The sequence below is a fragment of the Salmo salar genome, chromosome 10 (genome assembly GCF_965601325.2).
Source record: "Salmo salar chromosome 10, fSalSal1, whole genome shotgun sequence".
Taxonomy (NCBI): domain Eukaryota; kingdom Metazoa; phylum Chordata; class Actinopteri; order Salmoniformes; family Salmonidae; genus Salmo; species Salmo salar.
This window is the reverse complement of record NC_138300.1, coordinates 93,538,317-93,553,146: the sequence shown is the minus strand read 5'-3', so window position 1 is coordinate 93,553,146 and position 14,830 is coordinate 93,538,317. Positions and strand designations below refer to the sequence as shown.

Genomic DNA, 14,830 nt, shown 5'->3' with positions numbered 1-14,830 from the left:
TCATATTCATATTTTTACATACTGTTTATTTAGATACAGTGCAGAATTTGACTTACTGATTTACTCAATGCAAATAATCCACTCTTACAATTTACAATCCTTATTTAGCACATTTCAGCATTTCTTTGCATTGATTTCCAATATATCTGTTCTCTGACTCTTTGAATGAAAGAGTGAATCTTTAGAACTAAAGAACTATATTTATCATAAATAAAATTAAAATAAACTGTTAAAGGACTTGTTTTATCTGTACAAGCTTTATCTTCATTTTGTAATCTCTGGATGGAGTTTAATCTACATTAATTATAGTATAAATATATACAATCAAATGTGAAAAAAGTTATGAAACATAATATATACTGTACATACAAAGAGCTGAATGAGTTGATCTACTCACTGGTAATTAACACATAAAAGGACTTACAGGAAGACCTAGTTACAATCTGTATAATCAAAGAGATCACAGCAGTTCGTAAAGTACAAAGTGGCGTTGGTCACCGTGCTCCAGGAGCCCTCAAATGAGATGGTCCCATTGTTCACAGTGCTGCAACAAAGTATTTGGTTAGATTTGGAGAATGATCTGTAGAGAAACATGTTATATCCAGCTCCTAACCCCTCTTTCACTGAGGTACTTGTGCAAACCTACCTTCCAAAGAGATCAGTACAGCAGTTTTGTAGGTCTATATTTGTGGTGTTGAAAAAGGACGTCCTGAAAACATCCAAACAGTCAAGAGGAGGAACAAAGAGAATACCTGGAGAGGTCACAAAGAAACAAAGTAAGCATGATGCTCCTGCACTCCTGCACATACTAATCTAAAAATAAATGTGTGAGATGACACATCCAGGAGAGGGCAGATGATGAGGAAACTGATATTAAGAATAGTTTTGAAGTGAAAATAAGCACAGACCTGCAATACAGGCATTAATCAGAGACACACAGGTCCCAGTGAACAGGGCTCTCAATACTAAAGAGGAGATGTCGGCTCTTCTGGATGGGCATATGGAGGCTATAAAGTAACATCACAAAATATGGAAATTGTTAAAAATACATTCTGATGGATGGCAACACATGGAGAAAGATAAGGTGGTACAAAGTGTGGAATCTTATACTCACAAAGGCCTCCAATTACCATCCCTAGTGAGCTGAAATTGGCAAATCCACACAGAGCATAAGTGCAGATGATCTCTGATCTGACCTGTAAATGTAGAAACTCAGTATGTTAGAAGATTGTGCTACAACTGTAATGTGGTTATCTCACCTAGCTATCTTTATTTTATTTTAATTCAACTTTATTTAACTAGGCAAGTCAATTAAGAAAAAAAAAGAGTATTTACAATGACGGCCTAGCCCAGCCAAACCCTAACCCGGACGACGCTGGGCAAATTGTTCGCCACCCCCACCCTTGTTATACAGCCTGGAATCAAACCAGGGTCTGTAGTGACACCTCTAGCACTGAGATGCAGTGCCTAAGACCGGTGCGACACTCGGGAGCCCTTAAGATGAATGCTCTAACTGTAAGTCGCTCTGGATAAAAGTGTCTGTTAAATGACAAAAATGTAAGATACACTTACAGAGTATCAAAGATACTTCCATAGTACACAGGTCAATACAAAGGTCTTACACATATGGAGGAATGTACATGTGTTGTCAGGGGTTCACCTAGGGGTCATGATAGGGGCTGTACCAAATGTTTGATGTATTATAATAATTGATTGTGCTTATGTTCTATTAAGAGAAGGAGAGGGGTTGTAAGACCCCTCCCTCCTTACATTGACAGGGTCCTAGAATACAGATTAACAATATATACAGTGAGGGAAAAAAGTATTTGATCCCCTGCTGATTTTGTACATTTGCCCACTGACAAAGAAATTATCAGTCTATAATTTTAATGGTAGGTTTATTTGAACAGTGAGAGACAGAATAACAACAAAGAAATCCAGAAAAACGCATGCCAAAAATGTTAGAAATTGATTTGCATTTTAATGAGGGAAATAAGTATTTGACCCCCTCTCAATCAGAAAGATTTCTGGCTCCCAGGTGTCTTTTATACAGGCAACGAGCTGAGATTTAGGAGCCACACTTAAAGGGAGTGCTCCTAATCTCAGTTTGTTACCTGTATAAAAGACACCTTTCCACAGAAGCAATCAATCAATCAGATTCCAAACTCTCCACCATGGCCAAGACCAAAGAGCTCTCCAAGGATGTCAGGGACAAGATTGTAGACCTACACAAGGCTGGAATGGGCTACAAGACCATCGCCAAGCAGCTTGGTGAGAAGGTGACAACAGTTGGTGCGATTATTTGCAAATGGAAGAAGCACAAAGAACTGTCAATCTCCCTCGGCCTGGGGCTCCATACAAGATCTCACCTCGTGGAGTTGCAATGATCATTAGAACGGTGAGGAATCAGCCCAGAACTACACGGGAGGATCTTGTCAATGATCTCAAGGTAGCTGGGACCATAGTCACCAAGAAAACAATTGGTAACACACTACGCCGTGAAGGACTGAAATCCTGCAGCGCCCGCAAGGTCCCCCTGCTCAAGAATACATGCCCGTCTGAAGTTTGCCATTGAACATCTGAATGATTCAGAGGACAACTGGTGAAAGTGTTGTGGTCAGATGAGACCAAAATGGAGCTCTTTGGCATCAACTCAACTCGCCGTGTTTGGAGGAGGAGGAATGCTGCCTATGACCCCAAGAACACCATCCCCACCGTCAAACATGGAGGTGGAAATATTATGCTTTGGGGTTTTTTTCTGCTAAGTGGACAGGACAACTTCACCGCATCATAGGGACGATGGACGGGGCCATGTATCGTCAAATCTTGGGTGAGAACCTCATTTTTTTTTTTTACATTTTACATTTTAGACATTTAGCAGACGCTCTTATCCAGAGCGACTTACAGTAGTGAATGCATACATTTCATACATTTGTATTTTTTTTGTACTCCTTCCCCCAGCCAGGGCATTGAAAATGGGTCGTGGATGGGTATTCCAGCATGACAATGACCCAAAACACACGGCCAAGGCAACAAAGGAGTGGCTCAAGAAGAAGCACATTAAGGTCCTGGTGTGGCCTAGCCAGTCTCCAGACCTTAATCCCATGGAAAATCTGTGGAGGGAGCTGAAGGTTCGAGTTGCCAAACTTCAGTCTCGAAACCTTAATGACTTGGAGAAGATCTGCAAAGATGTGTGGGACAAAATCCCTCCTGAGATGTGTGCAAACCTGGTGGCCAACTACAAGAAACGTCTGACCTCTGTGATTGCCAACAAGGATTTTGCCACCAAGTACTAAGTCATGTTTTGCAGAGGGGTCAAATACTTATTTCCCTCATTAAAATGCAAATCAATTTCTAACATTTTTGACATGCGTTTTTCTGGATTTTGTTGTTGTTATTCTGTCTCTTGCTGTTCAAATAAACCTACCATTAAAATTATAGACTGATAATTTCTTTGTCAGTGGGCAAACGTACAAAATCAGCAGGGGATCAAATACTTTTTTCCCTCACTGTATATATATTCATTATAGAGGTTTAATATTGTTCCACAGTTGTTTTCTAGTCTCTCTGCCTCTTATAAAGAAACGTTCTGAGAAATGTGTGACTGAGACAGAACTCTGCAGGGGAGTGTAAGAGATAAGAGACTAGTCAGACATTCCACAATTAATCAACTTGTGGAGTGGACATTTACTGCCTAGGCCTTAGAAAACACTGGAACTATTGTATCTCTCTTGCAAGTTTATATAGCTGTGTATGCATGGGCTTGGTCTGATGAGTAGAAGGTAACGACGTATGCAGTGACATCACTAGGGATGGACTTCGGGTTTAATAAAATAACTTGGGACCTTTTCTATTTTGCAGAACTTACTCGGAAACATGTGTGCTATGTTCCTGTTGTCAACTTCTGTCTGCAATTGCATTAATAAAGGATTTTGAATTATTTAATTAAAGCTATTGTCATAATGCTAATTTCACCAATGAGCCAATGAATGACAAGGAACAAGGAACGAACCCCAACAGTGTCCACATCCACGTTTTGGGAATAATCAGTAATACTACAGTATGCATGTACAGTAGTATTTATGATTTTATGCACATAATAATTTCCAATAAGCACATACAGTATTTGTACACTAATTATAAGAGTGGAGAAAGCATACGCACTGAGATCCATTGCCTCTCATCGCCAATAATTTCATCCAGGCCGTTGACTCTGTTACTCTTCAACTCTGACAGCTTCTGATATGCCAGAAACTCATTGAGGAAGAGCTTGGTGCCGATGAGTTCTGCTACTATGAAACTCTCTTCAAATGGTATCCCCATCATGAAGGCCACAGGCATGAACACATAGGAACAGATTATCTATGGGTGCAAAGTGCAGCAAGAGCAAGGGTTAATAACGGGGTTAATAATTTCCAGTCCATAAAGTATCAACTTTAGATATTCTAATCTGAATTATTTTACACATTTCGGTGATTTGGACATCTTACCAAGGCACATTGAAATAATTATCTTATCTTATTTTCTGATGTGCACAATTATTCAGCCATGCATCACATGCTGTTAAATAAAAAAATGCCAAAGCATGTCCATCACTCATCACGAAGTACTGGGTTAGTCATCGGTGTCAATTCAAGACAGAAGGATCTTTGAATGTGAAATGGGATTAAGGTATGTGGAGCTGCCTGGAGCATACCTCAAATGTGATAGAGGGAAATCCCACCAGGCCTCCCAGCCAGCCAAGAGATGCATTGATGAATGCCAGTATCGCAAGAAATGCTATCAAGTTGACAACTATATTAGCAACAAGGCATATTGATGTAGATGCTCCACTGCTAGCTGCTTCCAAAATGTTCTGTTCATCACTGGGGAGTTAAGACAGCCCAATATGAACCACAGAAAGTCTACTATATATACAACAAAATGCAGGGGAATACATTCGGTAAATGGCAAACACATACACATACACACAAAACACAAAAACACATACCCACAAGCCACTTTGATATTTTGCTCTGATGTAAATTTGCTCTCTTCTGTCTCCGGATAGGACAGCTTGGAGATTGCCAAGGCACATGGGGCAGCCATTACAGAGGCAGATATCAGAGAGGATGCATCAATCTGTGGGGCATTGAGCAATCTCAATCTCACATAACGATGAAGATCAGTCATATTAGAATTAACTGAGACAAAAGATGAAAAACTGGGTGCATTGGAGGGATGACTCTTTGGTCTTACGCCAAATGAGATGAATGCACCCATCACACTTCCTGCAATGGTGGCAAAGCCTCCAACCATGACAGCATGCACTTCAGATTTGGTCATGTCCATCAAATAGGGGCGAATCAGCAATGGGGCTTCAGTCTGATGAAGAAAACATTATAAAGCGGAATGCTTTAATAAAGAATTCTACACAGCAAGTGGATAGAATCAGCTAAGCCTAACAAAGTTGATTTAATGTTTAACGGATGCCCCGCTTCACTTTTTTTTTAAATAATGATTGGAACGATTCATTTGAATCAATGAATTTACAAAAGAATTTGACGAAATGAACAATTACCATACAAATATTTTTAAACAGCTGAAGCAAGCACACATTTTCTACAGGAAATGTACCTTTTTTAGTTTAGCCGTATTTATCTTACCTTAGAAGTGTTTAATTGAATTGCAATGTCCCATAAATTGAATGCCCAAATCAACTTGAAGCATCTACAAAACAAGTTTTGCAGCCACATAATCCAAAACGAAGGCTAGCTAAATATTTTATTCCTAAAATGACTGTTCGCGATAAACAAATGAATAATTTGATTCACATGATTTGAGCAATCATGGTGGACCGAATTATGTGAATCAAATTAATCATTTGTTAATTTGTTAAGATTTTACTGAGTTACAGTTCATATAAGGAAATCAGTCAATTGAAAAACATTTGTTAGGCCCTAATCTATGGATTTCACATGACTGGGAATACAGATATGCATCTCTTGGTCACAGATATATATTTTGTAAAAGGTAGGTGTGTGGATCAGAAAATCAGTCAGTATCTGGTGTGAACACCATTTGCCTCACGTAGCACGTCACATCTCCTCCACATAGAGTTGATCAGGCTGTTGATTGTGGCCTGTGGAATGTTGTCCCACTCCTCTTCAATGACTGTCGCTGGATATTTTTTTATTTAACCTTTATTTAACTAGGCAAGTCAGTTAAGTGTCACGTTCTGACCAGTAAAGGGGTTATCTGTTATTGTAGTTTGGTCAGGACGTGGCAGGGGGGTATTTGTTTTATATGGTTCGGGGTGTGTGTTTATGTAGAGGGGTGTTTGATTTATGTATTCCGGGGTTTTGGTCTATGTTCTATGTTAGTGTATTTCTATGTTCCGTCTAGTCATTCTATTTCTATGTTTAGGTCATTGGGATTGGGGCCTTCAATTGGAGGCAGCTGTTTTCGTTGCCTCTGATTGAAGGTTCTATAATTAGGAGTGTGTTTGTTATGGGAATTGTGGGAGGGTGTTTTGTGCATAGCTGTGTATAGCCTGCATTACTGTTTGTCGTCCAGTCGTTTTCTTTTTTTGTATTTTCAGTGTTCTTTATTAAAAAGTTAAAAGGAGCACTCAACCCGCTGCGCCTTGGTCCACTTCCTACGACGACCGTTACAGAACCTCCCACCAACAATGGACCAAGCAGCGGAGGAAGGAGCAGCAGAGGAGTTATCTAGAGTCGTGGACTTGGGAGGAGATTCTGGCCGGAGAGGGCCCATGGAGGAAGGCTAAAGAAGACTGGGAACGCTACTGGGGAACACGGCTGGCAAGGAAGCCGGAGAGGCAGCCCCCCCAAAAATTTTTGGGGGGGCACACGGGTAGTTTGGCTAGGGCAGGCAGTAGACCTGAGCCAACTATCTGTGCTTATTATGGGGAACAGAGGATCAAAGGAGCACCGTACTATGCGGAAGTGCGCACGATCTTGCCTATGCGCACGAACAGTCCGGTGAGAATGATTCCAGCCCCTCGCAAGTGCCATGCTCGAGTGAGAACTCAGCCCGTAGGGGTTGTGTGCTCCAGACCTCCAGTAATGCTTCACGGCCCAGTGTATCCTGTTCCCGCTCCTCGCACTAGCCCTGAGGTGCGTGTTTCCAGTCTGGCGTATCCTAAGCCAGCACCATGCACCAGGCTTCCAGTGCGTCAGCCCAGTCCAGTACATCCTGTTCCTGCTCCTCGCACTAGCCTTGGGGTGCGTGTCTCCAGTCTGATACCTCCAGTACCAGCCCCACGCACCAGGCTTCCAGTGCGTCAGCCCAGTCCAACTCGTCCTGTTCCTGCTCCTCGCACTAGCCCTGAGGTGCGTGTCTCCAGTCTGGTACCTCCAGTACCAGCCCCACGCACCAGGCTTCCAGTGCGTCAGCCCAGTCCAACTCGTCCTGTTCCTGATCCTCGCACTAGCCTTGGGGTGCGTGTCTCCAGTCTGGTACCTCCACTACCACCCCACGCACCAGGCCTCCAGTGCGTCAGCCCAGTCCAGCTCGTCCTGTCCCTGCTCCTCGTAGTATCACTGTGGTGCGTTTCCTTAGTTTGGCGCGTCCTAAGCCAACCCCACGCACCAGGCCTTCCGGCAACAGTGCATCGTCCAGAGTGTCCGGCAACAGTGCCTCGTCCAGAACTTCCGGCAACAGTGCCTCGTCCAGAACTTCCGGCAACAGTGCCTCGTCCAGAACTTCCGGCAACAGTCCCTCGTCCAGAGTGTCCGGCAACAGTGCCTCGTCCAGAGCTTCCGGCGACAATGCCCCGTAGAGAGACGGCCCACTGTCCGGAACCAAGAGAGACGGCCCACTGTCCGGAACCAAGAGAGACGGCCCACTGTCCGGAACCGAGTGAGACGGCCCACTGTCCGGAACCGAGTGAGACGGCCCACAGTCCGGAACCGAGTGAGACGGCCCATAGTCCGGAACCGAGTGAGTCGGCCCACAGTCCGGAATCGAGTGAGTCGGCCTACAGTCCGGAATCGAGTGAGTCGGCCTACAGTCCGGAATCGAGTGAGTCGGCCTACAGTCCGGAACCGAGTGAGACGGCTTACAGTCCGGAGCTCCCAGAGTCGCCCTACAGTCCGGAGCTCCCAGAGTCGCCCTACAGTCCGGAGCTCCCAGAGTCGCCCTATAGTCCGGAGCTCCCAGAGTCGCCCTATAGTCCGGAGCTCCCAGAGTCGCCCAACAGTCCGGAGCTCCCAGAGTCGCCCTACAGTCCAAGGTCTACAGTGACGCGCTTCAGGCCGAGGTATTCAGCAGGGGTGGACTGGTTAGGTGGGGGACTAAGGCCTGAGCCTGAGCCACCTCCACAGTAGGAGGTTTGGGGGGGGGGTGTAGCACGGGAACCGTCGGTGACGGCAGCCACCCTCCCTTCCCTCCCTTTAGTTTGGGGGGGTTTGTTTTTGTGTTTATTTAAAAAAATATATTTGTGTGAGGTGCTTCCGGGGTCTGCACCTTTGGGGGGGGGTACTGTCACGTTCTGACCAGTAAAGGGGTTATCTGTTATTGTAGTTTGGTCAGGACGTGGCAGGGGGGTATTTGTTTTATATGGTTCAGGGTGTGTGTTTATGTAGAGGGGTGTTTGATTTATGTATTCCGGGGTTTTGGTCTATGTTAGTGTATTTCTATGTTCTGTCTAGTCATTCTATTTCTATGTTTAGGTCATTGGGATTGGGGCCTTCAATTGGAGGCAGCTGTTTTTTGTTGCCTCTGATTGAAGGTCCTGTGTTTGTTATGGGAATTGTGGGAGGGTGTTTTGTGCATAGCTGTGTATAGCCTGCATTACTGTTTGTCGTCCAGTCGTTTTCTTGTTTTGTATTTTCAGTGTTCTTTATTAAAAGTTAAAAGGAGCACTCAACCCGCTGTGCCTTTGTCCACTTCCTACGACGACCGTTACATTAAGAACAAATTCTTATTTAAAATGATGGCCTGGGAACAGTGGGTTAACTGCCTTGCTCAGGGGCAGAATGACAGATTTTTACCTTGTCAGCTCGGGGATTCGATCTAGCAACCTTTCAGTTACTGGCCCAATACTCCAACCACTAGGCTACCTGCTGCCCCGATATTGGTGGGAACTGGAACACACTGTTGTACATGTCAATCCAGAGCATCCCTAACATGCTAAATGGGTGATGTCTGGTGAGTATGCAGGCTATGGAATAACTGGGACATTTTCAGCTTCCAGGAATTGTGTTCAGATCCTTGCGACATGGGGCTGTGCATTATCATGCTGAAACATGAGGTGAAGGAGGCGGATGAATGTACGACAATGGGCCACAGGATCTCGTCACAGTATCTCTGTGCATTCAAATTGCCATTAATAAAATCCAATTGTGTTCGTTGTCCGTAGCTTATGCCAGCCCATATCATAACCCCACCGCCATCATGAGGCACTCTGTTCACAACGTTGACATCAGCAAACCGCTTGCCCACACAATGCCGTCTGCCATTTTCCTGGTACAGTTGAAACCGAGATTCATCTGGGAAGAGAACACATCTCCAGCGTGCCAGTGGCTATCGATTTGCCCAATAAAGTTAGTTGCGATGCCGAGCTGCAGTCAGGTCAAGACCCTGGTGAGGATGACAAGCTCGCAGATGAGCTTTCCTGAGATGGTTTCTGACCGTTGGTGCAGAAATTCTTCAGTTGTGCAAACCCACAATTGGTGTCAGACAATCCCGCAGGGAAAGAAGCCGGGTGTGGAGGTCCTGGGCTGGCATGGTTACACGTGGTCTGCGGTTGTGAGGCCGGTTGGACATACTTTCAAATTCTCTAAAACGACTTTGGTCGAGAAAATAACATTACATTCTCTGGCAACAGCTCTGGTGGACATTTCTGCAGTCAGTATGCCAATTGCACGCTCCCTCAAACCTTGAGACATCCATGGCATTGTGTTGTGTGAAAAAAAATCACATTTTAGAGTGGCCTTTTATTGTCCACATCACAATGTGCTAAATCCCCTTGAGTTCTCGAGGGATAATTAGGGGGTTACCCTGACCAGGACTCAAACTGTGGTCCCTGTGACTGTCATTCCAAAACCCTTATTCAAAAGGCTAAATGTAACGGTCGTCGTATGGAGTAGACCAAGGCGCAGCGGGTTGAGTGCTCATATTTACTTTTATTGAGACACTAAATAACAAAACAAGAAAACAAACGAACAACAAACAGTCTTGCAGGCTAAACACAGCAGTGCAAAAACAACTTCCCACAAAAGACAGGTGAAAAAAGGGCTACCTAAGTATGACTCCCAATCAGCAACAACGATGTACAGCTGTTCCTGATTGAGAGCCATACCAGGCCAACAAAGAAATACACAACATAGAAAAACCATAGAAATACAAAACATAGAACAATATCCCAAAACCCCGGAACACATAAAACAAACACCCCTCTTACAGAAGAACATATCCCAACAAACCCCAAACCACATAAAACAAACACCCTCTGCCACGTCCTGACCATACTACAATAACAAATAACCCCTTTACTGGTCAGGACGTGACACTAAAATCTCTTGGTAAGGTCACTAGGTGTTTTACTAAGGTTATTTAGTATTTTTACAAATTGTATTGTATTTTGTCATATTTTGTTTTTATTCGCTCGCCTCACTTTTCAAAAAATGTAATCTGTTAAACGATAAATCAACTTTGTATGTCCTAATCCTCATCAATATTACTTTGTAAGACATTGTGAAGTGTAAACATCACTTAGTGTAATTACTACAATGGTGTTATCTTAAGAATATGTATCCTCCAATAATTCTTATATTGAAGTAGGAACTGAAATACCCTCGACTACAAACAGGCAAATGTACCTGTCCAACAAATATGTTGCCTGCAACACTCAAGGTCTCAGTGGGTGAGGTTCCTATCGTTATCTGCATTACCCATGCGATCTGAAAGGGGAAAAACACATGGTTTCTTGTAAACATAAATTATACAGTACACACACAAACCTAGAGCCATATGTATATGACTGTGACCAAACCTAACACAGAAGCTTCATATAGGGCTTAATGTTTGAAGGTCTCTTACCTTAATGATGAGCCATTGCATTATTCCAAGGAAATAAAGGACTGACATCACACTGCTGAAGAATATCACAATGGGCAAAGCCTGGAGAAGGAACAGGGACATATATTGATCAATCCTGGATTCATTATCAAATAAATAAATGTTTCTAGTACGTCTACTGAACTATTGCTCACTGACCTGAAATGCGAAGATGTTGGATACTAGTGGTCCAAAAACAAATGATGACCCGTTTTTTGTGTAGTTCAAGAATATCTGAAATTTAAAAAACAAGAGAGAAAAGATGATTGTCTGCTCATTTGTATTCATGTCAACAATGATGCTCAATAGTTTGTCATTCCATGCAACTAGCTACAATTGTTACTTACATAATACTGTCTCAAATCAATGGTTAAGACAAAATAGCAGTTTTAGATTAGAGAGTCTGTAGATTAGAGGTCAGGTCGCAGTTGTAAATGACAACTTGTTCTCAACTGACCTACCTGGTTAAATAAAGGTGAAATAAAAATAAATGTAAAAAGTGGTTGTAAATAGCTTCATGGGCCAACCATAAGATTTCACAATGCCTCATAAAAGAGGGACCTCCCAGATACAACGACAACTTCCAGGTAGTCAAGGTATACTCCTTTAAGATAAGGAGCACTTCAGCAACAAGGATACCTGCACTTGTTCTCCAAGCCATTGGAAGGCTGTGAGTCCTGGCTCTGTCCTTATGACAAACAGTCCGATACAGAATTGTAAACCAAGACCCCAAAAAACTGACTTCCATGCCACCTGAAACAGAGACAAACAAACACACTTGACATACTCTTCAAACAATGTTTGGATATGCATTATTGTTTAACAAGGGATTCTCCATAAATTGGTGAGTCAATGGAAGGAAGTGCTAGGCGTAACTGGTAAAAGACATACAAGGCCAAATCTAGTCCACAGGAAATTCAAAGTCTAAAGAAAACAGTCATAGATAAGCAGTTAGAACCAATTATGTGTTATTACAGGTAGACATGCATTATGGGAAAGCCTGTCCACTCTCATTCTGTGATGGGATCGGAGCGATTTGCTGTGACGTTAAGCTTACCTCTGTCCTGTGGGCTGAGAAGATGAAAATGACTAGAATGAACATGCAGACCCCTCCAAATGAGATGAGCTGCTCTGGTCGCTTGCTTGTGTCCACAACGAGCCAAGTCACTAGCAGGAACAGCACCGCAACAACGAAAACTCTAAAGAACCCACAACAGACTCTCAGTCAACAGAGAAAAATACACTCACCAATTAATTCATTTTCTCAGACCATTTAAAGTGTCCATATGAAATAGCTGCTTACCCTATTATCCATCTCCGGAAGTTGTTGAAGCATCTTTGAGCTGGTATGAAACATTTGGTTATGTTATCTCCATGGTATGTCTTCACAAGGTCATAGGCTTTGGCGACAACTGCCAAACTGGTGAGGACCACAAGGGCAGTGGCTCTCTCAAAGTCCAATACGCAGGCTGTGATGAAGTATGCCACGTAGCCTGTGATATAGAAACAAAGGTAACATCAAAAGAGCATCACATTGTTGTGATCAGCAATTGTCAGGGGACTGATTCTTAGAACATTTCACTTTCATAGGATAATTCATAGGATAGAGTACAATTTTCTCATTCAATCTGGTTTTATTTTCTGGTATTTGCACAAAAGTCAACACCTATAATTAGCAATGAGTTTGTAAATTAGAAGCCCAATATGTACATTTGTTAGGGTTAAATTCAAATAAAATACCTGCTCCGAGCAAGCCCAGTACAATGTATTTGATGGTTTTGGCGTGAGTATTAAAGTAATCCTCTGTGGCATTAAGAGGCTTGGAAACCTTACTAAAGAACCAATCAAAGAACAGGTTAGTTACCACGGCATATTACAAACAACCATTCTTATATTGATCTAATAATCAACAAAGACATTACAACTTGTCTTTCTTTTCTGCACAATAGCATGACGTGGCGTCAGGTAATGGACTACGCTTCCTTGTATTTATATTGGGAGGTTTCTCTTATGACTTCATAAACATGAAGAGGACTTTATGAAATAGGATAGCTCAAGATAAAAGCAGGGACAAGAAGATTATCTGAGGTTGGAATTCAATCAAATAAAAACATTGCAGAAAAATTGTTTTGTCTCTCTCGCTCTGCACAATGTACAGAACATTTACTGATACTAATAACACCATGTTATTGAGTGGGTGAGACAAAACTAAACTAATTTTTATTTGAGTCAAACTTTTGCTGTGAAGTACTGTAGTGTAATTGTGTTCTACATCCCTGCAATGAGGTGTTGATTAAATCTGTTTCTCAGAATCAACATTCAAAACGTTATGCTGATGTGTGTGCACCACAATAAACACTACAAACTTTAGCCCTTTAGTTTGACTGGCATACCTTAAATATAATCTGAATCCTTTTCTTGAGCGCTCCTCTTTGATACTGCTTCTGTTACTAACTGAAATGTCATCCTCCTGAGAGGAATGAAGTGTCTGTTTATTCATCAAGTCACATACTGTACATGTTGAAAAATGTAAGCATGCAATTTTTTCTTTACCTACCTGTGTTTCAAATCCCTCATTGACCACCCCAAGTCCATTAACATGAGACACAACTTTAAGCGCTGTACCAGTGGCTTCCGCTGAAAAAGGGAGGCAATGTTTAGTCATTTGTATTAGCTGTTTGAAAAACAATGTGTTCTCCACACTCAAAGGAGCCAAAAACGTCACAGCTTAAGTCTGTATTTCCTCTGTGAAACACGTTGAGATTCTAGCACCCAGTGAGGGCGAAAGCATTCAAACACTATCCTCATGGTCATCTTGTGGAAAACAGTCCTAAAAAACACACGTTCTATTCAAAACTTCCTTAAACGTTCAATTCAGGAAAACAGGAATGCCATTAACTTACTCATTGTGCGTGCTCTTAGTCTGTGTGACGAATGCTATGTTGCAAAATACTGTGCCGGAAAATATACTCTGCCCTCCTTGAGAAATCTTATCATTAATTAACAGACAAGTTCAAGAGAAGCTTTAATCAGTTTCTCAGGCAGTCCTTGACGTAGGCATGCATGTGGCAAGTTTTGGGATTCATTTATTGATAGACCATTTAAAAGAAATATTAGATTAGAGGCAATCTGTTTACTTTGGAAACCAAATACTCCACTTTGCCCATTCAGCAAAAATAAATAACAGATACGATTTTAGACTTAGGCCTAACCATGTAATAACATCCAATATGCAATGGTTGATTAGACATAACTGACTTTGTTAGGGTTAAATTCCTACTAAAGAGTCCATACAGTATAGTGGATTATTTTAGAATGTCTATCTGGTAAACCCTCCACCCTATCCTCTATATTATTATGTCATAAGTAGAAAAACAGCAGACCTAGCCCTTTTTTTCCTCAAGTACAACCATAACATACATTTTACAGTGGGGGAAAAAAGTATTTAGTCAGCCACCAATTGTGCAACTTCTCCCACTTAAAAAGATGAGAGAGGCCTGTAATTTTCATCATAGGTACACTTCAACGATGACAGACAAAATTAGAAAAAAAAATCCAGAAAATCACATTGTAGGATTTTTTATGAATTTATTTGCAAATTATGGTGGAAAATAAGTATTTGGTCAATAACAAAAGTCTATCTCAATACTTTGTTATATACCCTTTGTTGGCAATGACACAGGTCAAACGTTTTCTGTAAGTCTTCACAAGGTTTTCACACACTGTTGCTGGTATTTTGGCCCATTCCGCCATGCAGATCTCCTCT

The 14,830-nt window shown here is 42.1% G+C and overlaps 1 protein-coding gene across 1 annotated transcript; it reads right to left on the bottom strand.

Annotated features, from left to right (window-relative positions):
- Positions 1-5: 5 nt before the first annotated feature.
- On the bottom strand, positions 6-14,137 carry slc28a1 (solute carrier family 28 member 1). The gene is made up of 18 exons (XM_014124831.3): positions 13,968-14,137; positions 13,622-13,701; positions 13,458-13,534; positions 12,805-12,896; positions 12,368-12,557; positions 12,122-12,263; positions 11,704-11,817; positions 11,224-11,298; positions 11,047-11,127; positions 10,827-10,907; positions 5,239-5,364; positions 4,991-5,121; positions 4,697-4,865; positions 4,165-4,362; positions 1,115-1,196; positions 909-1,007; positions 647-752; positions 6-544 (listed from the first exon to the last, which is right to left on the bottom strand). Exons 1-18 carry the CDS (start codon positions 13,969-13,971, stop codon positions 433-435), a joined length of 1,959 nt encoding a protein of 652 aa, XP_013980306.2. The 5' UTR covers positions 13,972-14,137; the 3' UTR covers positions 6-432.
- Between the last annotated feature and the right edge of the window lie 693 nt (positions 14,138-14,830).

Bases quoted from the DNA above. Each gene is read 5' to 3' on its own strand.
- slc28a1 (XM_014124831.3), bottom strand. The intron at 12,897-13,457 runs GTATGCCAGTCA...TTGGTTCTTTAG, and splicing joins GGATTCAGATTATATTTAAG to TAAGGTTTCCAAGCCTCTTA. The intron at 5,365-10,826 runs GTACATTTGCCT...TTTCTTCATCAG, and splicing joins GCAACATATTTGTTGGACAG to ACTGAAGCCCCATTGCTGAT.